The following is a 27,237-nucleotide window of genomic DNA, read 5'->3' on the forward strand; positions in this document are numbered from 1 at the left end:
GTTGGTAGGCAATCTGATCCAGGTCTTGGGATGGACTGTGTCTTGCATTCCTTTTATACCGTGCCATTTTTGCACAGGATGATCAGGGAGACCATAGATTACAAAGCTGCTGTGACCTTGGGAAGAGCTTACAGATTCTACAGATCTCAAACTCATTTCAGCTAGCCATATCAAGGTATACTATAGCATGTCACAAAGTAGGCCTTGTGCAGGTCTTATCATACCAGAAAGACCAACACGCCTCTCAACCACGTATTTGAGGAAGCTAATGACTATATGAGAGATTAGTAAATAACATAAAAATATATTTTCAGTAAGAACTGTCCAAATAGAGTAAGAAAATGAATCTGTGTGTAGAATACCCAAGTTTTATTCATTGATGAAAAGACACCTCATGGGAGCAGCAAGGGGGGGGGGGCAGCTGAAATCCTTCAACAGCCTCCTGGGCAGCATAAAACATCGATCACACTGAATCATGTTGACCTATATTACAGACATACACACAACTGGTGATTTTTATTAAGTGTGGCCTGGGATATTATTTTAGCTCTTTCTTACCTATATCGTCTACTCACTGATTGTCCCTTTCCCTCTCTCCCCATAGAGACAGGACAATAAATGTTAAGATTTTAAGGTGGTGCATTACTGGCACCTGGGAACACAGGGTTACAGAAAGAAGCCAGCCTAAGGGACAGGTCTACCTTGTGCATCCTCCCAAAGATCACACCAAAGACACCTAGGAGAGGGGGTGTTGGTCTATCTTGTGTACCGCCACCTGCAAATGTTCTTTTTTATGGTAGGCTACCTTTATCAAGATGGCAAGTGCATTTGTTCCTTATTTTAATTCCAAATTTCTATTTGTGCTGATTTTTAATTTTAATTTGCATCTGTCACTGTTCCTATCGGTGTTTTTCCCACTGCCTTATACCACTCATCTGCATAGAAGGTTGCACACACTGCATGTCTGAAGAGTTTATCTTGAGAGCTCGTTGGTTTTGAAGGGATTTTTTGTGTTAAAAAACCACCTCATTAGACTTTTATGAAAGCCCTCGGAGGGCTGCCCCTGCTTCTAATGGATTACAAACTCACACAAGAAATATAAGAATGTTATACATGCTTAAGGACAAATTATTTGAAAACAAGATTAAACAGTCTTGGGCTCTTGTGCCGAAGGACCAGTGGAAGGGTGTTGGTGGTTTCCCTCTGTGTACTGGTGTTCCAGGATGCAACACCTGGTGCTAGCAGGGCATGACCATATTATGATGTAGTATCTTTACTGAGGGCCTGATTCAGAAGGTAGAGCAAAAGTCTAACTTTACTACTTCTCTGTGTTCACAAAGGTAAAGTTTCTAGGCCAAAAGTCTTAGACCACAGTCTAACTTTACTACGTTTCTGTATTCACAAAGGTAAAGTTAGACCAAAAGTCCAATTTTACTAATAGTAACGTTACTAGTAGTAACTTAACTTTGTGAATACTTAAAAGTAGTAAAGTTAGACTTTTGGTTTAAGTTATACTTTTGGTCTAACTTTACCTTTGTGAATTCGCGCCTGGGTGTTCTCCTTAAAAGGGAAGTAAGATGCTGTGGAATGTGATATGATCCAGAGATCCTGCTCTCAGAGGGACAACACTGCCCCTCTTCCTGCAGTAATCACTGGTCTTCTATGCACAAACCGTACTAACCAGGGAATTTCTTTATTAATTTCCAGGGTCCGCCATACGTCAATTTCAAGAGGTACTCAATTGCCCAATGTTCTGCAGAAGAGGAGTTCTCTGGCTGGGATGAGGATTTCTGAACCTCTGTCATTTGAGGATATATTCCTGTCCAGTCAACGCCTCTGCAGAGTATCTCCAGTGGCAGTTGTGAATGTTCAGACACCTTAGTGGAGCTCTCGGTTCAGCAGTGGTTCCTTTTTCACAAAGGCTAGCAAGAGCTGATGGCTTTGGAGTTGGAATTCTTGAGTTGGAGGCCAACATCTGACCAGTGAGTTAAGTTCCTCTCATCTCGGTTAAGCTCCACGGTAATGGCATTAATATCCTGGATTGTTTTTCAATCGTTCAATCATCAATTGACTGTCAGTGACATTCGGTGCAGCTTTTGTGTTACCCAATAGAGTTCGAACTGAGCAGGATCATCTTGAAAGGATTATGCGTTTGCTGGAGTTGTGCATGTACCAAGGGGTCTCCTTGAGACATCTGTCTGTCTATAGGCATATGACATAGCAGGAGACAGTGATGAAATTAGGACCACTGGCTTGTGTACATTGTGACAAGGACACATATTCATTGATGGAGGACTGAAGGGTTGGTCAAAGAAAGCTTCTAAGATGCCCACTTTAGTCAAACTGTAGCATACCAGAGAGCACAAAGAGGTTTACTTGATCATGCAGCAAAGGGGCTCATGTCTTCACAAAGAGTGTGGGAGCTCAGTGCACAGTCACTCCATACCTCCACTCCTCTTCTTAAGGAGCAAGGAGGTTGATTGTAAGAATCAAAAAAGACTTAAGAAGAAGCCAGATGCAGACCACAATCATCATCATCTGAATACAGCTGATGTGCAGTTGGACACCAAAAGGAAGCTTGCCAATCCCACCAGCAATGCTGATAACAGGCCATCAGAGCTCAAGGAAATTTGTGATAATGCATGTCCAGGCCGGGTTGATGTTGCCTCCAATCTGGATGAAGACAGCACTGATCTGGGGGAACCTCCAACTTGCCTGGTCCCTTACCGACTCCTTTTTCTTGTTGATTTCCTATTTTAAGTGGAGGATGAGGCATTGGTTAAGAGACTGTTTCAAACTAATGGCCAATCCTTGTACTTTACCGCTGCATTTAATCAAAGCAAGAAGAGAGATATTTTAAGATCTGAATGCCAACAATACCCAAAGGGTCGTTTTGGGGATGAATTGCAATGAGTATAAAGAGTCTTCCCTTTCTGGGCAGAATCCAGAGGTGCTATCAGTTGAGTGTTTTGATTTCAGCTATTCTCACAATACTGGTTGTGATTATGGATGGTGCTGCCAGAGACACGAGATATGATTTGTGTCCATCTCTGTTGACATGAACTTGGTTAACCACCCTTTTGTGCTGGTCCACAATTTGTGGTGCCTCATTTGAGCATCAATAAAAGAATATTTCTTGTCTTCTAGTGATGTTCACTACAGTGAATGAGAATGTGTTTGTTGTACTTTGAGATTGAATTAATATAGCCCCCTGGAGGCTCTTCTAAAACTGTTATTAGCTGGAAAGAGGACAGGGAAAGCAGAGTGTGAGATAACCAAGAGCACAAGGTTTATGAAGCCTTCAGTGGACTCCGTGGTGGATCTCCATAGCAGTCACTACTGTGGGAGACAGATCTATTGAGATTGGTAAAAAAGTGAACCTGGTTGAGAGAAGAGTGTGCTTAGGAAAGGGCACAACATTGATCTTGGCGTACTGATACATGGGACTGCTTATAGGCACCGGCCTTGAAGCACGCAGAAGTGAGAACTTCGGCAGCATATGCAAGGTTCTGGGGCTCAATACAGCATTTCACACAGGTTTCATTATAAAAGCTCTGCTGGTTTCACTGCTGTGTACTTTTTGCAGTGAATTATTTACTTTCGGAGGTAAGCCAGGGTAAAATTAACTTGTCTAGGTCCATCTAGCAATGGGTAGTTTCTCTACCAAAAAAGCCAGACCTCCTTTAGGTAATGAGATGAGAGGACCTCATAGTATCTCCAGTCAGTCACCAGGGAGTAACCTAAACAGTTGACCCGAGACCCGAAGAACATGCTGGTGTGAAAGTGAATCCCAAGATGCCAAACTTAGGACCTTGAGTAATGGTATGCATAACGATCTATAGAGAATATCAGGTCAAGGATGAAAGAGCCCTCTGGGTTTAGGAGACACATTTTCATTTGCTGCATTTGAGGTTAAGAAACTTTAATATATTCAAGCGTGAATAGCACCCAAGGTGCAGAAATAACTAATGTTTCACAGATTCTGAAATGTAAGCTCTATTTATATGTCAAAGATGGGACTGTGTGCTTTCTGTTGGAAAAGATGCTTGACACTTGGTGTGACATCTGGGCCTCCAATGCTGTTTTGACTTTCCTGGGTAGCTTGGTCGAGCAGTGCACCATGGTCTGAAGGAGGCTGCAGGTCAGTTCATGAAAGGGTCCTCTGCTGATCTCACTTCACCACGGAAAATAAACATACAGGTGGTGTCATGTTCCAGGTAATTCAGTCTCCAGAGTACTGACTTGAAGAAGGAAGTATTTATTAACTTTTATTCACTCCTCAGACCTCAAAAAAACATAAGCATTTTACTAGACCTGCTTGTCGAGTCTCTTGAATAATCTACTCGACCTAATTGTAATGTCTCAAGTTGTGTGATTCTAGCCAAATATTTTAGTTAACAGTCGCCTTTTTCTTCATTCTCACGTATAAATGCACCTTCAAATATGTGAGTTCAGCATTTTTGCTGTACAAAAAAATATGTATGTTTGATTAAATAGACTAAACATTTGCTCAATGTACAATAAGAATCTAGCCCACAAATAGGGTCACATGATCCATGACTTGCCTTTAAGTTTACTAATAGCTTTGCCATCAGGGCAGCAGTGCTTCTCAGTTTTTGTTTAAACACTCACTTTAAATAAATATATGACTAAAGCATGATGTGGTAGCACACTGTCATTTACAGACAGTAAATGTACAAAGAAATGCCCAAAAACCTTCCCATTAACTTGCAGCTTTACTGATAAAGCTATGTAGTGTATTAACAATAATCTGTGAAAATTGGGTTTCAGAAAACATTTATCATTTGCACATCACCAAGTAAAGTGTTCTGATATGGATTCATCCTATTAAAATATGTTTTTCACCACACAGAAGTACAATAAATTGGGCTTTCACAACTACTGAAATATATTTTGAAATGTTTGTACAGTTTTCTTAGTTATTTAAATTTTGTGTGTTAGGAAAAACCTGACATACAACAGCCTTTTATTTCACTCTTTGTACAGCAGGTTAGACAGTTCACCTTACAAAATCCTGGAACTCTACCAGAGGGAAAATTAATTGTAAAAAGACAAACTGACTTTTGGCCTCTGTCTCTGAACAAAGAGCAAATGTCACAGGACATACACAATATTTAAAGGGGTCTTTAATGCTCCTCCACTTTCTGACTGACCAGAACACCTGTTCTTTGTCAACTCACCAGAAAGGGCGAGTAGGTCCTAAAAAAAGCTCGACCTGATAAACTATGACTCACCATAACAAGTACATTTTTCAAGGCCTACTCCCGACCAGTAACTACTTTCAAGGTTTATGCGCTTAGGAAATCAGGTGGGAAAGCTGATTTGCATGCCTTCTCCTGGCCTTCGAGACATGAATTTTAGGTTCAAACCAGACAATGGAAATATAAGACTCCTGTGGCCACTGAATCTGAAACCAGAACAATGAACAGGCAATTTTGCAGTCTCTTTCTGCACTTTTTAAAGAGGGGGTTTGGGCGCAAAGCTTTGTGTAGTTCCTGAGCTAGAGCAATGATTGATGAGAAAAGGCAGAATGCTGCAGGGAAGGGGGTGTTGAATAGGCATGCCCACCGGGCCAGACCTTCACAGGGCATGTTTAATCTTTTGGATTCACAGTCCCTAGCATATGGTACATCCCTTCATTACCCGAGTTTTCAAAATGCAATTGAGATGGGGAAGAACATTCATTGTACAGGAGATGTGTGGTCAAACGGTAGACCTCACTCTGGGGCTACAGCAAAAACGGCTGCACCCTAAAATATACAAATTGCTGCTACCAACTTGCATCCACTCACAAGGGATGGGGAACAGCACTCCCTCAAGGTCATGAACCATCCAGGAGGCTTCTGCTGGGTCCCTGTTCAACCACAGATAGATCCATTTTAGATTTTGTTTAAGGCTATCCCAACCCTGACACTAGTTTTATCCCCAAGAAATCCAGGTGTGATGGTATTATTTGCTGAAGCTTACTGCAAGTGGTTTCAGTATATGGTAGTTACCTTACTCAAGGTTACTACTAGCTGGGAGCTGTATAGTTTGACCACATCCATTGGGAACTTAGACCCTGGTTTATGCCGAAGTGGCACAGCGCGGTGCTACGCCAAATATAGCAGTGCCGCGCTGCGCCACGTTTGAAACAAACGAATGCACCGTATTTACAGGAATACAGCGCACCCCTGCATTTTCCCATGCGCTGGCGCTGAATTAAGCCTCTCTTAAATCTGCACCTTGGTTTTGGAATTAAAGTTGGTGTTTGGCTTACTTTACAAAAAACTGCAACAAAAAACTACATTTCTACTTACAGAAACTTGATTTAAATATGAAAAATGTTCCCATATTTGTCCCATGAGGGTGGACCTTCTCCGGGATCCATACACCCCATTTCCCAGTTGCTGCCCATGTATTTCAACATTACACCAAGCCCAGGTCGAGAGCTATCGGGGTGCGGAACCCCCATAAGGGAACATTGCACAGTTCTGGTCTATGGGACTTGCTTTGGACGACCGAACCACAAACCAGTGAACAGTTTTAGTTTAAAGCAGGAATGGCTCGAGACTTCAGTGTGCCTGTTCTTGTCAGGGTTACTGTACTGTAATTCTAAGCCGCTTCTCTAAGCACAGTCCCTTTTAAGAGAAATAAAACTGACTGGACACTGAACTTTATCGTGTGTGCACTATAGCGGATTTTCATTTTCAAAATCACGTCACCCTAGTGAAGATGCCTTATGCAATAAATATAAATAATACAACAGTGTCACAGGTCTCTGGATTTAGGGGTTGCGCCTCCTCTGTTTTCTGACAGTAAAACTGTGACTTCACTGACATGACGGTAACTTGCTATTTTGCGATATATTTGTCATTCACGTAAACACTGGTTTGATCTATAATATTGTTAAAGCAACAGTGCCATCGAGTGGTACGGCGCTGAACTGCAGTTACCCCACTTAGCTATAAAATCTACGGAAGGAACAAGCATTGGCAATGCCAATTCGTCTGGCTTTAAAAAAATGTTGTCTGTAAATGTGAAGCATTATATGTAAGTAACATAGGACTGAATATGTATTAATGTGGAAGCAAAGAACTGTAGCATAATATTGTGGGTTCAAAGGTTAAGGAACAGTTGCACTGGCAAGCCACACCTTAAAATCCATGTAGGTTAATGACTGCCCTCCTCCCATCTGTGCTGCTGCCAGAGAAGCACAACATAAATTACTAGTTATCTCAGATACCTTAATAGCATTCCAATGTAGTGGGTATCCCACTGAAAGTACAAGCTCCAGTAGTTGGATAAGTAAACAAAATGATCACAGCAGTGTGGCGGGCAAGCACTATTTTGTGGAAGCACACAACTTCTGCCTAATCAAAACAGGTACTCCTAGCTTCCAACATGTCAGCAGAGCCAAATCCCCTCTCCAGTAATGCCTACATAATTGTCTGGCGACAGCTGCACCGTCAAGCCACACCATAAAAATTGCACCATAAAATATTTTAGGTTACCTTTATTAAAGCAACCTTACAACAGTATGTACACATAGACTCACATCAGTTTAATATGAAAATACTCTAATCACATACTTTATATTTCAAATTATTTGTTGGGACTATAGAAAAAAATAACATGTATGCCCCAAAAAACGTTGCTTATTCGTGTACACTTTTAACATGTACTACAATATTTCTAAAATATATTCTCTCCTCAGTTAAATGCGCTGTCATAGAAGGGAAAAGGGGGAATGGCGTTGGGGGTGGGAAGGATTTTCCAGCAGGGTCACCAGAAAGGACTCTTCAATTATGGGATTTATATAACATATTTTAAAATTAGTTTTCTTCATTAACACTTTCCTATTAAATGTCTTTACTTCCTGCACACCTGCTATGAAAATGGGGTGCAGTAACTCAATTTCTGACACGTCCTGCTTTACATATCCCTGATTTATTCAGGTCTAAATTTAGGATTTCATTTAATGGCAGGAAAATCATTCCAAATGTTTGCGAATTCTCAAAGAGTTATGTCTGTTTGGGTGTTCAGCTCAATGGTGCTGCGTTTCTCAGACACCCTCCTAGAAACACTTGCTTCTAGGCATCTTAGCCAAATTTATGAATGCAGAAAGTCTGCATGATTATGGAAGTTCGACAGTCATGTCTGAAAACTTTCCATCTGAAACTTAGAAGTATTGCTCATTGCGAATCGTTTTTTAAGTCTTGCTAGCCTCACAACTTTAGACACAGGTAATTTTACTTGTGTGAGTCACACTTCCACAAAGTACTTCAGATAAACCCATTTAGATTTTTTTAACCCAGGAAAGGCCTCCAAATTGTGAGCAAGGAACCGAAACAGTTCCTGCAACTGCACTCTGTGTATGTTATGACCTTCAGAATTGGAATCCTAGAAGTATTCTTAAACTGGGAGATGTGCAATATTTTCTCCTGATGTACGTATTTATTTATTTACAACATTAACTACAGCACTGCGCTCTCACTTTATGGTCTCATCAGAGCACTGGAGAGAATTCTTAAATTAAAGAATACAGTAGCATAAATGGCATCATTTTGAAACAGGACATAGGGAGATAGTGAAAAAAACAGAAAATTAGGGAATGTATTTTCTCCATTGACTAACATTGAAACAGAGGCAATTGTTGATGGAAGACCTCTGAAATAAAGTCACTTTGGGCTTTCAAAATCAGGAGTTTCCTGCTGCCGAGCTGACAACCCCCACCAAGCAAAAGCAAGCAAAGTCTGGTTTCTGACAGCAGGAGCTGTCAAACATCTCCCGCTATCAGAGAGTGGAGTTTTCATCTGTTTCCCTGCACACAAATATGCGTGCAGGGAAGACAGATGAAAACATTGCTCCACCAAGCAGAGAGCTGCTATTTAAAGCAGCTCCCTGCTTGTGGGAGCAATGTCGGCTCCCACGGGATGCGGGGAGCCGGCTAGGACTGTGGGGGCATTCAGTCTCCCCCCCCCCCATGGTTATGGGATGGAACAGAGAGAGAGAGAGAGGAAGTCATTGCAATGGTCTCTCCATGCAATGACTTAACAGCATAGTAAAGAGTCATCTGTGGCATAATGGTTAAGGTCACAGACCCCCACAGTGAAAGGTGAGGGTTGAAGACCAGGTGTGCCTGTGGTCATTTTCCTACTTTAATTTGTTTTCAACTTAAAAAGTTTAAGGTTCATAATGAAAGTTGATCTCACTTTTTTTTATTGACAAATGCTTTCTTCTTTTCAATTTGCCCAGAAATATTTCATTCTCAGTATATCGTTCACCAAAGCGTTAAAAACTCTTTATCTCTCTCCCTCTCACTCTCACTCTCTTTCTCTCTTTGTCTCTCTCAATTTCTCTTTTTCAATCTCTTTCACCCACTCACACATCCACTCAGACCCTTATGCACCCACTCACAGACCCATTCAGACCCTCATGCATCCACTCACAGCCCCATTCAGACCCTCCTGCACCCACTCACAGACCCACTCAGACAGTCACACACCCACTCACAAACCCACTAAAACCCTCACGCACCCACTCACAGACCCACATAGAAACTGATGCACCCACTAAGACACTGATGCACCCACTCCCACACTCAGACACTATCATCCCCAGATACACCCTCTCACACCTATTTTCACACCCAGAGAGACATGCGGTGGAAAACGCCCACTGCGCATGCCTAAGGGCTGTGCACAGTGTGTGACTGGGTGGTTAGGGGGGTTGGTCGCAGGGTCTGACCGCAGGCCAAGCCCTGCGGCCAACAGGCGTCATGCATGGCCGAAGACCATGCGTGGTTGTGGTTGTGGTTGGATTAACGTATAGTAATAAAAATTGCTTTACTTAAAAAAAAACATAGAAATTCAGTGAAAAAAACAAAGGTTACAGGGCAATTATAGTTAGGTTCACATTTTAAACATACCAAACCATAGAAATTCACCTGTTATATAGTTAGAGTTGTTTCAAGTAACTGTAACTCGCACCATAAGGTAACTATAACTTGCGCCTTCGCCATGCACTGCTAATTACTTAAACAAATTACCGCACTCATTACATGTTTGATAACATCATTGATTATATCAATGTAACATTTGCAGTAAGATGTTTAACGTAAAAACTGTGCATGGCGGGGGAGCGAGTTATAGTTACTTAAGGGCACGAGTTGTAGTTACTTGAGATAACTCTAACTATAACAGTTGAATTTCTATGGTTTGGTACGTTTAAAATGTGAGTCTAACTATAACGTCCCGGTAACCTTTGGTTGTTTAAGTGAATGCCTAATTTACATTAAGTTTTTCTTTAATAGGCATATTACCAGACTCAAACATTTCTGTAAATCAGAAAAGGAAATATCAAAGAGTGTAAAACACAGCCTTTAATGAAGAAAAAAACTGTAAGGAAATGCACGGGCATTGTTATCAAATAGGCTGCATTAAAGCACAATCAAAGAGTACCAGCACCATCCTTTAAGACCTCCAGGACCTCCAGTATCCCATCATGCCCCAGAGGTGAGAGTGAGGTGACAATTGGGTGGCTGGTCAGTTCTTTTTTCCAGCTCCTTCAGTGAGGATCCCTGAGTGTTATCTCTTCATTTTTCCTGACTTTTAGTCAGTAAAATTAATTCAATATAAAAGATTTCACTTTAATTCGATGATTTTAAGTACCCTGGGTACTTTTAAAAATTTTACTGACTGAAAACATTTTTTTCCAGTCACAAAATGCCAGCTTAATTCAATAAATGCCCTTCCTGTGGCAGGAAAACTTTGTGTGTGTGGTGTGCTTTCCGCTGCCCTGACACCTGCTACCACTGTAAGAACTTTTAAAAAAGAACCTTAAAGGACAGGGAAAAGAGAAAACTGAATGCCATGCGGGAGAGATGAAAGATAAACCCTTCAGGTGGCTTTGGGGGAGTCTAAGACCTCCTTGAAAGAGCCCTCCTCTCATCACCACAGAGGGAGAACAGAGAAATCTTGTCAAAACCATCATCCATTACCGCAGTTGATGAGTAGAAAGACAGAGAGAAATACCAGTATGTTCCCCTTCAGTGTCGTCATCGAGGGCATCGGTTCCATCTCTGTCGGTGCGAAGGAAGCTGATAGTGGATCGATCACCATTGAGACACTCCTCAAAGACACCGTCGACATCAAGACATCACTCAGAGTCGAGACACAGGGCGTTGCATGAAACTTCAACGTCACACCAGGTTGCACCTCGCTCGACATTGAGTCACCCACCGCCGCATACGCACTCAATGTCTACACCGGCAACAGTACCTGTTATCCCAAATTCCAAACGATTATCGACATCGAGACAATCACCATCAACAGAGAGACGACATTGAACAGAGTCTCACTCGATGTCACATTCATGGATATCGACGTCGAACAGCCGATCCTTGACTTCAGAGGTCACAATAGTGCCCACAGTCAATGCTCATTCTCCAAGGTTGCACAGCTCTCAACATGCTCCACAGAAGCAGAGGGAAAGTTCAGGCTCTGAGTACTCCCTGACTTACTCACCAAGCAGAGTCTCTATGCATACACCTTCGCCTCCACGTACTCCACCTGGTACATTTTCTCCTGCTTCACCCATATCGAGGCCTAAGGGGCAAAGATTGACACCACCAAGACACAATTCCACAGACTAGGCATTCCACCTCGACACAGCACTAGATCTAGATCTCCACATAGGTCAACTACCAGATCTAGATACTCTCATTGTTCCAGATCTTGCAAAAGACATAGGACCCCTTCCTGGTCCACAACATCTCGTTCTTCACTAAGAGATTATTCACCCACACTGGTATGGTTTGTGGTAAACCTATGAGTAGGGTGGGGGAGCTAAGGGTGGAGGATCAAATTATTAGCAGAGTCCATGAGTTCCCATACTTAGGGGTCATTTTTGATGAGAAAGGATCTTGGAAACCCTGTATTGCTAGAAGGATTGAGCTTTTTCATGCAACAGTTTGTGCAACCTTTGACTTTGCGGCTAGGGTAGGGAGCAAACCTATCAAACCCCTGCTTGAAATTTATAGGCGGAAATGCCTACCTGTCCTTCTGTATGGTTCAGCACTTTGGGGGTTTAGGGATACCCGAGCCCTTATGGTGGAAGAAAATCGGTTCTGTAGAAGACTTCTGGGTGTTGGGCAAAATATTCCTGGATTTTGCCTTCACCTGGAATTGGACCTTGAGTATGTACAGGACACTACCCAGCTGGCTCCCCTTTTGCTATGGATTTCAGTGTGGAGTAACGAACATGCCTCTCTTATTAGGGATATCCTAAGGGATTGTCTGGCCTGCGACAATGTAAAGCATATTCCCTGGCTGTCGCATATAAGGAAGATGGCACATGACCTGGGGCGGCCTGAATTGTTTGATCATCCCGAGGACCTGACTAGCCATGATAAGAAATGGGCTAAGGAGAACTTTCAGAGAATCCAGGAGACCAAGAGGGAGGGGGAGGCTCTAAGGAAAAAATCGATCAGGGCTTTTACTATGCTAAAGATGTGGGTGGGTCCTGAGCGATATCTCTCAGAAATCAAGGATGTGAGGGAAAGGTCTCTCATAACTCGATTCCGCTTGGGGATCATTAGAAGTAATTTGTGCTTCCCCCTAGGTTAGTATGGGGAGAAATGTATTAGACCCTGCCCCTGTGATGGGGTGTCCCATCAGACCTTGATCCATTTTACACTGTTCTGTGTCTTTTATGCACCATTTAGAACCCGATTTCTACTACCGCTCCTTAGGCCCAAGGGTTTTGTACAATACCGTCCTGCTTTCATGTGGCTGCAAATGGCCTCAGATGTACTGGTATGGAAGGGCCTGGGATCATTCCTGAAGGGAGCAACTACTTTGGCGCAAAAATGTAGAATTTTTAGAATGATTTTACTTTTTTTTTTTTTGCCAGTCTTTTATGAATGAGGTTTTTATCTTCTTCTGTTTTTTATTTTTATATCCATATATATATATATATAATTATATGTACTTGTTTTTATGATGGGTGCTTTTATTATACGTGGTTTTTATTGGTACTTTTACAATATTTTGGTGATTATGTGTTGTAATGGATGAATTTTTTCATACCGAATAAAGCTTCTTCTTCTTCACCCACACTGTCTGATTCACCGCTGGCGAGGGTTTCTCAGGTGGACCACCTTATTACTTTTAATTATGTTCTTGTTATAGGAGCAGCGAAATAGAACATTGTCATTGCTTCTCCTCTGTTTTTTCTAGGCAACCTGATGCTAAGGGTATCTAGGGGTATCTTAGTAACCAATGCCTCTTCACAGGAATCCAGATTGTGGATTCCTGGGCAGAGAGCTGACAGATGCTGAGCAGGGTGGATGTCCAGGGGTTGTTGTCCTATACTAAAATAAATACTCTACAACTTTTCTCTGGAGTTAACAGTTTTGAAAATCCTCCTACTTTGTCTTCAGTCATATTTGAAATACTTCACCGTAGAACGGCCTCTAGACCTCCACTACCTCTGACCCTGGGTCTTTTGGAGCCAGCTATGCAAATTTATCTTACACCTGCCTTGATACAAGCTGTGCCGTCACGTATTCTAAAAAAATACAAGGCCTTTGAAAAGGATCCGCTTTTTCTATGAGCTGATCCTCCTCTGGATTCTGTGATCATTGCAGCAGCAATAAAAACTCAAGCCACAACCTCTTCTTCAACTGTACCTCCAGACAAAGACAGCAAACACACCGATTCCCTAGGCAAGAAAATGTGTAACACCTCTGCATCTTACATGAAAGTTGCCAGCGCCTCGGCTTTATTGGAGTGGTATGACGGAGATATGTGGGACTCTTTGTCTAGGTTTACGGATAAACTACTTAAGGGGGACAGGCAGGATTTTCACGGGAATCTGAATGAGGGCGGTCTGGTAGCAAACCAAACCATCAGTGCTGCTGATGATAAATCAGACCTCGCGGCTCAGGGATATGCGCAAGGCATGTGTGCAAAATGCTCATCTTGGCTCAGACTCACAGGCCTCACGCCCGAGGCACAGCAGAGGATATTAAATCTTCTTTTTACAGGCGTATCTCTGTTTGGGAACGCATGTAGATGATGATATGGCAAAAATGAAGTCAGAACTAGATACGCTTAGAGCAGTAGGCCTCAAGAAACATAAGTAGTCCAGATGCCAATACAAGCCCTGTGACCGCAGACCTTACCAGCAGAAGATTCAAACCCCTCACTAGTTACAGCATTCACAGCAACAATCCAGGTCACGCTACCATCTTTGAAGACAAGCAAGAGGAGGAGGAACACCTTGTCCATCAACCTCCTCTGCTAAAGCCCAGCCAAATCAATGATCTTTTGCTTTCTCCGTCCTTGCGTCCCGCTCCGGAAGGGGGAACCATTATGAAACACCTAAACGAGTGGAGAAGAATAACAACCGACAAATGGGTATTGAACATTGTTCAAAGTGGCTGCTCCATCAGGTTCAAATCCCCTCCTCCTGCTGTCCCTCCAAAAATAACATTGTCTCATCTACACAGCCTATTGCAAAACAAAGTAAATGCTGTGCTCCAAAAAGAACCTATAGAAAAGGTTCCATTTCCCCAACAAGGGAGAGAGATATATTCATTCTACTTTCTGATTCAGAAAAAAGGTCCAACTCAAGATTACAGACCAAGCCTAGACTTACGGCTTCTAAAAAAGTATTGCAAATAGAAATTCAGGATCATGGCTCTTCACCAGATCTACCCACAGTTCCACATTCCGATCGCCAGGAAAATTGGGTGTTTCTCCACTTCAGAGTGGCACTCAAGCACTACCAGTACAAAGTGTTGCCTTTCGGGCTCAAGGTAGCTCCTCTGACATTCTCAAAGTGCATGCCAGTAGTAGCTGCATACCTGAGGAAGCAGAAAATATTCATCTATCCATATCTGGTCGACTGGCTAATCAAGAGCTCCTCCCTAGGGCTAACCCAACAACACTATCGGGCCTGCCTAGAAATTCTGCAAGACCTGAGATTGCAAGTAAATTTCCAAAAATCAACAAATGTACCAACTCAACAGCTGCATTACTTAGGGACAACTCTGGAAACAAGCCTCGCAAAAGTGTATCCTTTGGAGGAGAAGATATCCTCAATCAAAATGAAATGCCGCAATCTTCTCCAGACTTCTCATCCATCAGCCAGACAAGTAGCGCCATTACTGGGATCAATGGTTTTCTCATCTTCATTGTCCCCAGTGCCAGACTGCGCATGAGACCACTGCAACAAGCACTGGAAGATCAGTGATTGCAGTATTCCAATCTAGGGGATGACAGAGTTGACATCACACAAGAAGCCAAGCAGTCACTAAAATGGTGGATGCAGAACCAGCACTTGCAGATAGGAGTTCTTTTTCATTAGGAACTCCCTACACAGACTTTGATTACAGATGCTTCTTTCCAGGGTTGCAGAGCTCACGTGCAGTCTCTGCAAGTTCTAGGCTTGTGGTCCGACAAGGAACAGCTCTATCATATAAACATTTTGGAACTTAGGGCAGTCCATCTAGCACTGAAGTCTCTCTACCCATCCATGGAGACACGCTCTCTTCTCATTCAAACAGACAACACGACCACAACGCATTATCTGAACAAACAAGGAAGGACTCAATCATGCCCCCTATCACTGGAAGCACAAGCCATCTGGAAATGGCTACTAGCCAGCGACCTAACAATTTTGGCCGTTCACCTACCAGGATCTCTAAACACCCAAACAGACTCTTTAAGCCGCACTTTCACAGAAGCTCACAACTGGGTTCTAAACGACGACCTCGCTCAAGCTATTTTTCATGTCTAGGGGTAACCGCAAACAGACCTGTTTGCAGATGAAACAAACAAAAAAAATGCCCAGACTTCACATCCAGGTCCTTCCAACCAGGGACAAGGGGGAATGCCCTTTTGATGAGTTGGTCAGTAGCTTTTCTGTATGTGTTTCCCCCATTTCTCTGATACCGAAAGTCATCAATGAATTCTATAGAGCCAGGACCAGAATGATCCTGATAGCCTGAGAATGGCCCCACTAGTCGTAGAATGCAGACCTGCTTTACCTCTTGGAAAGGCCACACAAGAGGTTGCCGTGCAGACCAGACCTCCTACACAAGCTCAGAGGGAAGATATTCCACCACAATCTTCCCTCGCTGAGCTTGATTGACAGCATGGCTCCTGAATTTCTGCAATATGAGCATCTAGGTCTCTCTCATGAGTGCATGAACATTGTAAAGGAATCAAGACGACCTTTTAATAGACGTTCTTATTCCTTCAAATGGAAAAGGTTTTACATGTGGTTATTCAGAATAATTACCATCCAATTCTAGGACAAGAGGAGGTTATATTAATGTATCTCCTTCATCTAGCAAAATTGGGACTACAGTTTTCTTCTATCACGGTACACTTATCAGCAATTACTGCTTATAGTAAATCATCTTCCCAAAAGTCGTTCTTTAAAATACTTGTAGTGAAAGATTTTCTAGAGGGTCTAAAGAAAGTGTTTCCTCCAGTATGTTCCCCCTCTCCTCCTTGGGAGTTGAACATGGTACTTTAAAAACTAATGGGTCCACCCTTTAAACAGATACATAAGTCTTCCTTACATCATCTGACCTGGAAGACTGGTTTTCTAGTAGGAATTACTTCGGCATGCAGAGTCAGCGAGATTCAGTCTCTCTGTGACAAAGAGTCTTACACTGTTTTTCATGCCAACACGGTTGTGATGCAGACTCATCCCAGTTTTCTCTTCCAGGTAATGTCTGTATGTTCGCATACCAGTTTGCTAACAAGCAATTGCCTGCCAGGCCCAAAGCTCACTCTACAAGAGGCAAGGCGGCAACAGCAGCCCTCCTAAAGAATGTCCCTATCTCTGAAATCTGCAAAGCTGGCACTTGGAGATTGGTGCATACTTTCACAATGTATTACTGTCTAGATTCAGATACTGAGGCAAACACCCAAATAGGGCAGGCTTCCTCAAGAGACCGCTTTAAATAAACATTCCAACTGCTTTAGCTTGGTCTTGGACATCCACAGGGCTATGGGATGGGCTTGCTACTCTATTCAGTGTTTATGACTATTGATGAGGATCCCCTGGAAGAGAAGGATAAGTTACTTACCTATAATCCTAGTTCTTATCCAGGAGAATCTTCATCAAAATCATAAGCAACCCGCCCTCCTCCCCGGATGAATCTAGCATGCAGCAGTTTATAAATGGTGGTGTGCAGTTCTGCATATTACTGTAACAAAATACTGACCTAACTGTCACCCACCTGTCACCTCACTCTCACCGCTGGGGCATGATGGGATACTGGAGGTCCTGTAGGTCTTAAAGGCATGGTGCAAGTATTCTTTGATTGTGCTTTAATACAGCCTATTGTGCATTTCGTTACTGTTTTTCTCTTCAATAAAGGCTGTGTTTTACACTCTTTGCTCTTTCCTTTTCTGATTTACAGAAATGTTTGAGTCTGGTGAGATGTCTATTAACCTCTTATTTGCTGGGCCTTCCCCCTCCGTGCTGAGCCCTTTTTTGGCTATTTGGGGTAGTTCGCGCTTAGGCCTTCATAACTTTTTGTCCACATGAGCTATCTACACCAAATTGCATCCTTTTTCCAACATCCTAGGGATTCTAAAGGTACCCAGAGTTTGTGGGTTTCCCTGGAGGAGACCAAGAAATTAGCCAAAATACAGCTAAAATTTAATTTTTTTCAGAAACATGGGAAAAGATGGCTGCAGAAGAAAGCATTTGCTTTTTTCACTGAAAATGGCATCAACAAAGTGTTTGTGGTGCTAAAATCACCATCTTCCCAGTTTTCATGAACAAGCAGACTTGAATCAGAAAACCAAATTTTTCAACACAATGTTGGCATTTTACTGGGACATACCCCACTTTTACTATTTTTTGTGTTTTCAGCCTCTTTTGAGTTTGTGACAGATCCCAGACAGCTAAACATTTCTGAAAAGTAAACAAAATTCTGAATTCAGCAAGGGGTCATTTGTGTAGATCCTTCAAGGTTTTCTTACAGAAAGTAACAGCTAAAATAAAAATATATTGCTATTGAGGTGAAAAAAGAGTCATTTCTAGCCACGTTTTCTTCTATAACTTTTTCCAGCTATGGCAGATTTTTTAAAGCAATATACCATTACGTCTGCTGGACTCTTCTGGTTGCAGGAATATATAGGACCTGTAGGTTCATCAAGAACCCTATGCACCCAGAGCCAATAAATGAGCTGCACCTTGCAGTGGGTTTTCATTATATACCGGGCATACAGCAATTCATTAGGTGAAATATGAAGAGTGAAAAATAGGTATCAAGAAAACCTTTGTATTTCCAAAATGGGCACAAAATAAGGTGTTGAGAAGCAGTGGTTGTTTGCACATCTCTGAATTCTGGGGTCCCCATACTAGCATGTGAATCACAGGACATTTTTCAAATAGACATCTTTTTTAAACACTGTCCTACATTTGGAAGGAAACAATGTAGAGAAAGACAAGGGGCAATAACACTTGCTCTTCTATTCGGTGTTCCCCCAAGTCTCCCAATAACAATGGTACCTCACTTGTGTGGGTAGGCCTAGTGCCCACGACAGGAAACGCAACATGGACACATCACATTTTTACATTGAAATTTGACATGTTTTTTAGAAAGTGCCTAGCTGTGGATTTTGGTCTCTAGCTCAGCCGGTACCTAGGAAAACCTACCAAACCTGTGCATTTTTGAAAACTAGACACCAAGGGGAACCCAGGATGGGGTGACATGTGGGTTCTGTTACCCAGAATCCTTTACAAGCCTCAAAATTTGGCAAAAGAAACCACTTTTTCCTCACATTTCGGTGATATAAAGTTCTGGATTCTGAGAGGAGCCACAAATTTTCTTCCATCCAGCATTCCCCCAAGTCTCCCGATAACAATGGTACCTTACTTGTGTGGTTAGGCTTAGTGCCCGAGTCAGGAATGGATCACACAATGGTCAATGGTAGTCCTCACTCTGGGGTGGGCCATTCCTGCCGCAGGCACTAGGTGCAGGCACTCAAGTGGGTTAGTGTTTTTATCAGGACAGGTGGGGAACCACTGGGTGGTTGTGGATCCCAGCATATTCCTGAAGTTTGTGTTACAGAAATCAAGACAAAATAGAGTTTTTATTCAACATTTCACCTTTGCAGGGTATTCTGGGTATGAAAACTTTGGGGAATCCACACAAGCCACACCTCTGTGGACTCCCTAGGGTGTCTTGTTTCCAGAAATGTCTGGGTTTGGTAGGTTTCCTGATATGGCCACCAAGCCCCAGACCAAAAATGCGGGTGCCTGCCTTACAAAATCTTGTTGTTTTGTGATAGATAATTTTGATGTCTCCACAATACAATTTGGGCAGTGGAATTTGGGTTGAACTAAATTGGGGAGCTCCCAAGAGAGTACGCTCTCTGTGCTTGCCACCACATTCACCTGCTCTCTGGGTTGGGCTGATCTGCTACTGTCCCACTGCACAGACTGTAGGCAAAGGGACAGCAGGACTGTCCTCATCACCTCCCTCAGAATCACTGGAAGAGGAGTTGTCGGAAAAATCGCTCCCAGAGTCTGCGCCATTGTCCTATCCCTCAGATGCTTTCTCAGTATCTTCTGTCTCAATCTCTTATCCTACGTCAGAGCAGTTCTCTATAACCCGAATTAGGGCTTGAGCAGCAGTCATCCAACAAGAAGCCATCTCTGTGACTGGCTATACTCTCGCTCTAAAACACTAGCCTACGTGGACAGTCACAAAACTGCTGGTGGGTGTTCGTGTGATGCGGGCAACAGTAAAGGTCACTCACCTTACCTTCACTTCTTCACTCAATCAAGACACTCAAAAAAACAAAAAAGACACACTATTACTTCACCTTGTCACATACCAATCGTCACAGTCTTTAGCACCTCCGGAGCCCAGTCCAACAATCATTATTGGTGCTCCCACTCCCATGACCACCTCCTCGGATTCCCTCACTACCACCCAGCAAAAGTGCCCTTCATCTCTCCATAGCCCCCGCACATACATTTCATTTGTATTATAGCGCAGATAATGGCTTACTTTACTAATCTACTCAGCTATTTACATAAAATACAGATTTGATCTTTGCAGTAGGCATAAACATGTTCTGCGCTGCTTTATGGCAACAAAACTGCCACTAGACAAAACTCATATCCTTTTGTAGCAGAAACATAATCAAAAGAGTTACTTGACTTTTTATTGCTGCCTAATAGCTGCAGTTGAAATGCGTCAGTAGAAGTATGTGCATTGCTTTGAAGACACAAGCTGCAACTGCAAGACAACTGGTGGCAAATATATATATATATCTCCACACTCTCCTCCTTCTTGAAGGAAGACAGGCACTCCACGAGTGGATGAATTGATAATATTATTTATTTAACCAAATGTAACAGGAACACGTTTCAGCATTGCTGCCTTTGTCAACCTGTTCAGCGCCATGTTTGTCTACTATTTATATTATCACATGACCACATCGGCAACATTCTCAAATCAAAACCGTTATTTTGATCAAAAGCATTGACATTGCATTGTATAACTGGCTATAAATTCATACCTAATGAATATCTAATAGATTCTGCAATAAATCATTCTTCTTAGAGTGCTCATTTGTAAAACGTCCAAATAATACATAACAAAGAGGATAGGTATAAAATTATACATACTGTGAATTCATATGGTGACCACTAATATACATAAATATGTTTTGCTCAAGTGAGCTCATTATATTTGGATCTTTCATCCATAAAAACATCAAAATAATGCATTACAGAAAAAATTATGATATCATTTAACTTAATACGAACACATGTGCTAGCAACAAATCTATCATGATTACAACAGTTAGTTCTTTCATTTGGGCACCTAATTATATTGCCATCAAAAGTTACATTAATCTATTGTGCAAATACATATGGCAGTCATCTGCGAAATCTATACTCATCATGCCCAAAGGGGCTTACTCTCTTAAGCCCACCCTCAACAGATCTACAACGGAAACATACTTGAAAAAACGTTAAAATATGCTCATTATCTGATATGCAAGATACAGAATAATGGTCTTATTATTTCAGATGTGTTCTTATCATTTCAAATATATATGCAGTTCTTCACTGCTATTCAGCCCATTCGGTTCTTTACTGTCAAGGGCTAATATATACCTTGACTTTAACATCCTCAATTTCTTCTCTCTATCTCCTCCTCTGATATCCTTTGATATTCCGTCAATAACACTATGGGGGTCATTCTGACCCCGGCGGTCTAAGACCGCTGGGGCCAGGGTCGGCGGGAGCACCGCCGACAGGCCGGCGGTGCCCCGCAGGGCATTCTGACCGCGGCGGTTTGCCCGCGGTCAGAAGAGGCAAATCGGCGGTCTCCCGCCGGTTTACCGCTGCCCTTAGAATCCCCCATGGCGGCGCAGCTTGCTGCGCCGCCATGGGGGATTCTGACACCCCCTACCGGTTCGCCCGCCAGGAACAGGATGACGGTAGGGGGTGCCTCGGGGCCCCTGGGGGCCCCTGCCGTGCCCATGCCAATGGCATGGGCACGGCAGGGGCCCCGTAAGAGGGCCCCGCAAAGTATTTCAGTGTCTGCTAAGCAGACACTGAAATACGCGACGGGTGCAACTGCACCCGTCGCACCCCTGCAACTCCGCCGGCTCAATTCTGAGCCGGCGTCCTCGTTGCAGGGGCATTTCCGCTGGGCCGGCGGGCACTCTTTTGGAGAGCGCCCGCCGGGCCAGCGGAAATGTTTAAATGGCCGCCGCGGTCTTTTGACCGCGGTGCGGTCATTCGAGGGCGGTACCTTGGCGGACGGCCTCCGCCGTCCGCCAGGGTTATAATCAGGCCCTATATTTTAGATCATTGGCATTCCCACCATGTACCTCATGGATATGTTGTGCGACCAGAGAAGTGTCATCTCTGCTCTGGATAGCTCTTATGTGTTGTAAGATGCATTTATTGACTTATAACTTGGTTCTTCCTATGTACATTTTCAGACAATTACATTTCAGAATATATATTACATGTTCACTTTTGCAGGTATAGAGTCCCTTGATCTTATGAACTGGTCTACCTCCTATCTTCACTGTTTTGTTGTTTTCACCATTTTTACATGCCTTACATTTCAAACATCTATTAAAGCCATTCCTCTGATTTAACCAAGTGTTACTATTTCCTCTCTCTCTGATGTCACTTCTCATCAATACATCTGTCATAGATTTCCCTCTTTGATAAGTAATTTGCAGACTTTTCTGATATCTTTCCCTTTAACGGGGTCACGTTTCAACATATGCCAATGTTTTTGTAGAATCACTCTTAAATGTGTATGTGCAGTATTGTAAGTAGTTATAAACCTTTCATTTTGCTGTATCCCTTTTTTTTCTTATTATGTTATGTATTAAACAATAGACTATCTTTTGAACGGGAACCTACCTTCCTGCTTGCATCAGCTAATATTGTACTGGAATACCCTCGCGCTCTTAATCTTGTAAACATATCTTTTTGAACTACTTCAAAATTACTCTCTGTCCTACAGATTCTTTTGGGTCGTAAAAGTTCAACGAAGGGGATACTCTCTATCAGTGGTTTGGGGTGAAAACTATCAGCATGTAATATGCTGTTTACTTCTGTAGGTTTTCTATGTACTGTTGTTTCCAATTTACCATTCTCTATTCTAATTTTAATGTCCAGAAACTCAATCTCTTGTTTATTAATGTTGCCCGTAAATATCAAATTGAGGTCATTTTCATCCATACTCTCTATAAACTCTTTGGCACTCTCCACATTTCCTCTCCACATAACAGAGATGGCATCTATATATCGCAGCCACATTGCAATATGATCATTCCAAACATCTAACATTGGGCTGTTAAGAACCTGCTCCTCCCACCAGCCCATATGCAAATTAGCATAACTGGAGACAAAGCAGGTTACCATAGCAGTCCCATACTGTTGTTCAAAAACTTCATTGTTGAAAAAAAGAATATTATGCTTTAGGCACCATTGTATCATGTTGATCAACATTTTACTGTGTTTGTAAAATCTAATAGGTCTTGCTCTCAAAAAAATATTCTACAGATCTCACTCCATCTTCATGTGGGATGTTAGTATATAGTGCTGTGAGGTCAAGTGTCATAAGTATCATATCTGTTTCCCAACCAACATCAAGCACACGATGTAGAAATTCTGTGGTATTTTTCAAATATGAAGACAAATGACGTACTAATGGATTAAAAAATGCATCTATATATTTTGGGATAAACACAAAGAGACTTTCTTGTGTTGCTATTATAGGCCTCCCTGGTGGTTTGCTAGCATTATTGTGTATCTTGGGGATCAGGTAAAACATTGGTAATTTTGGATGGTCTACTTTCAAATATGTGTACTCTTCACTACTAATCAAACCTTGGTCTTTCCATGACATTAATTCCTTGTCCAATTCTATTTTTACATTCTCCACATATGCCTCATTCACTCTTTTTGAACAGACATCATCATTTAATTGCCTGTAAACCTCACCCATATAATCACATAAGGGCCAGATCACTATATTCCCTCCTTTGTCAGAGTTCTGATTACTAATTCTGAATTATTAGACCATTTCTCCAATGTTCTATAGCTTTTCCTTGTCTCTGCCATTTTTTTCATTTTTTCTGATCTTATACTTTTCAAGTCTTTTATTACTGTTTCGCAAACTGATCTATCAAACCTACACAATAGGCAGGTATAGTCATAGATCTTGGTTTTAAACGTATTCCACCTTCCTCATCTACATTTACTCCTTCATATTATAATCTTTCAATTATTTTCGTCTCTTCTATTGGTTCTACTGCATCTTCTTCTAACTCCCATAGTTCTTTCATCAAAAAAAGTCTTTGATTAGTAGATTGTCATAATCACAATTTTTATCATAGTTAGCGTCAACTTCATTACATTGTGCTGCTTTCTTCTTTTTCAGTTTAGGAATTTTCATCAATTTTAATTTTCTCACAAAAAGAAAGATATCTACTCTACTTTGCACATAGTCAAACTCATTAACTTCACAAAAAGATAACCCCAGGGATACATTCTTTATGTCGTCCTCATCCAAATTAGAGTCTGATGGATTAAGTACTGTTTTGTTTTCCGTCAATAACGTTTGTTGCTCCAGAGTCACTTTTTCTTGTTCTTCCCTGTGGATTTCTTTTTCTCTTACCACCTCTTCTCGTCTTCCTTTGCCTCTTCCTCTTGGCCTGCCATTTCCCCGACATGGTCTGTGATTGGTCTTCCGGTCTCTTCGTAAAAAATTAAATTCCTCTTGTTAGGTGGTGTGTAATTTAATTCTTGTTGATTCATCCACATCTGTAACAGAGCTTTCACTCACAATATTTGTACCACTGGTTGTTGGATTGAATCCCATTGTGATAGTACCACTTAATTTCTGTTTCCTCCAATAATCAAACTTCTTTGCAAAAGTATAATTCTGACCGTTTCATAATCAATTTTGTCTCTGTTAAATTCGTGTACTTTTTAAAAATAATATCTTCTTCTGTTTTCGATCATCCATTGCTTTATTCAAGGACTCCACAAGTTTTTTATCTTCCCAAGAATCAATCTTTGTGGTTAATATGTCAATAATTTCAATCACTTTGTCTCTATCTATTTACGCATATTTTATCAGTATTTTCATCATACCAGCTGAACTTTGCGCATTGTGTGCTGCCCATTCTTTCAACATGTCGGGATTGGGGTCCTCATATGTTGGTGTGATCACAATTCTTAGTCCTTTAGGGGCTCTTCCTGCATCCAAATATCTCTGTGAGGGTTCACTTTCCCACCGTTTATTAAATTCTCTTTTCTTGAGTTTCTCCAGACCTTTAACTAAATTATAGATATCTATGCTACGTTGTAGTTGGTCAGGTACTTGAGGATTTTTAATCTTGTCCATGGGATTAGAAAAACTATTTTGTCTCTCTGTTTTCTGTCGCCACATAATTTCTGTATTCTGCTCTCCATATAATGGTTATTTTCAAATGAATATTTTGTTCAATTGCTCATGTGCCACTTTACAAATTTCCATATAAGTCTAATATAGATTTTTAACGCTGGCATCCGGCTCTGCATGCACAAATATAATTTCCACACGCTTATCTTCAGTCTGTATGTTTCCGACTCGGGGTCCCTCCGACTCTACCAGCAGGTCCATCCGCAAGGGGTGGAGTGGCAAATTCAACAAACACTTCTTCGGCGTGGCCTTCCGCACTTGAGCGCCGGTGGTGCCTAACGAGTGACACGCGCCACCGCATCTCAGTATCCACACTCTCCTTCTTTTTGAAGGAAGACAGGCACTCCACGAGCACATGAATTGATAATATTATTTATTTAACCAAATGTAACAGGAATGTGTTTCGGCATTGCTGCCTTTGTCAACCTGTTCAGGGTCATGTTTGTCTACTATTTATATTATCACATGATCACATCGGCAACATTCTCAAATCAAAACCTCTATTTTTATAAAAACCAATGACATTGCATTGTGTAACTGGCTACACAGTCATACTTAATGAATATCTGATAGATTCTGCAATATTTCATTCTTCTTAGGGTGTTTCATTCATAGAAATGTCCAAATAATACATAATGAAGAGGATAGGTATAAAATTATATGTACTATGTACATTTTCAGACAACTACATTTCAGAATACATATTACATATTCACTTTTGGAGGTATAGACTCCCTTGATCTTATGAACTGTCTGACCTCCTATTGCCACTGTTTTGTTGTTTTCACTGTTTTTACATGCCTTACATTACAAACATCTATAAAAGCCATTCCTCTGATTTAACCAAATGTTACTATTGCCTCCCTGTCTGATGTCACTTCTCACCAATACATCTCTCATAGATTTCCCTCTTCGATAAGTAATTTGTGGACTTTTTCTGATATCTTTCCCTATAACAGGGTCACTTTTCAACATATGCCAATGTTTTTGTAGTATCACTCTTACTTGTGCATGTGCAGTGTTGTAAGTAGTTGTAAACCTTGATTTAGCTACATCCCTGTTTTTTTCTTTTTATGTTGTTTATAAAAAAAAAATACTATCTTTTGAATGAGAACCTACCTTCCTGCTTGCATCAGCTAATGATGTACTGGAAAACCCTTGCGCTCTTAATCTTGACAACATATCTTTTTGAACTACTTCAAAATTACTCTCTGTGCTACAGATTGTTTTGGCTAGTAAAAGTTCGTCGAGTATATGTAAAGAGATCACTTTTACAGGTGGGGATCACAGCCCCCAGGGAAACCACACACACACTGATAAAAGTGATCTCTCGCTCTCTCTCTCTCTAAATATATATAAACATATATATATATATATATAGTTATTTATATATATATATATATATATATGAAGACAAAAAGAAAAAGAATATATATATATATATATATAGATTTATAGATATAAATATCTATATATAGATATATCTATCTATATAGATATGTCTATATATAGATCAACATATATATATATATATATATATATATATATATATATATATATATATATATATAAATATAGATCTGTATATATAGATCTGTATATATTTTTTAATAACTGTATGGTTGGAATCCATACAGCTAGTAAAAAAAAAAAAATGCCCCCACAGGGGTCGGCCCTGGTCAGGGGCGACCCCCTGTCAATTTAATTTTAAAAAATAATATATATATATATATATATATATATATATATATATATATTATTTTTAACTCCTGGGGGGGCGCGATCGCACCCCCCCCAGGGGTACACTGGCATTTATTTTTATAAAATGGCCAACCCCCCAAGTGAAATCCCTGGTGTCTAGTGGGGTTTCCTGGCCCTGGATCGCAGCACAGCTACGATCCAGGGCCTGGAAACCATTTCAGGAAGACCTCGTTTGAAAGGGGAGAATCTCCCCTTTCAGACAAGGCCTTACCGAATGGTGGGGAGGCCTGTTTGGGCCCGTTTTCCGCACCGGAGTAGGAAGTGGCCTTATCTGCTGCTTCCTGCTGGTGGGGAAAACAAGTGTGACATCAGCGCACCTCGTGGTGCGCTGACATCACAAAGGGGTGGGAGGGGGGTGGGAGGAAACACAGAAGCTCGAGGGGGGTGAGAGGAGATACAGAAGCTCTTCCGTGTCGCCAGATGGGGGGTCAAACTACTCCCTGGTGTTGGCCACTGTTCGTGACCCGCACCAGGGAGGGTGT

At 41.6% G+C, this 27,237-nt stretch overlaps 1 protein-coding gene across 1 annotated transcript in view; it reads left to right on the forward strand.

Moving 5' to 3' along the window:
• LOC138295370 (cGMP-dependent protein kinase 2-like) overlaps positions 1-4,770 on the forward strand; it is a 256,512-nt gene extending 251,742 nt beyond the window's left edge. The window contains exon 21 of the mRNA XM_069233613.1: positions 1,708-4,770. Within this exon, the coding sequence (XP_069089714.1) occupies positions 1,708-1,794 (87 nt within the window). The 3' untranslated portion in view covers positions 1,795-4,770. The remainder of the gene's footprint in view (positions 1-1,707) is intronic.
• The last annotated feature ends 22,467 nt before the right edge of the window (positions 4,771-27,237 follow it).

The sequence above is a fragment of the Pleurodeles waltl genome, chromosome 5 (genome assembly GCF_031143425.1).
Source record: "Pleurodeles waltl isolate 20211129_DDA chromosome 5, aPleWal1.hap1.20221129, whole genome shotgun sequence".
Classification (NCBI taxonomy): Eukaryota; Metazoa; Chordata; class Amphibia; order Caudata; family Salamandridae; genus Pleurodeles; species Pleurodeles waltl.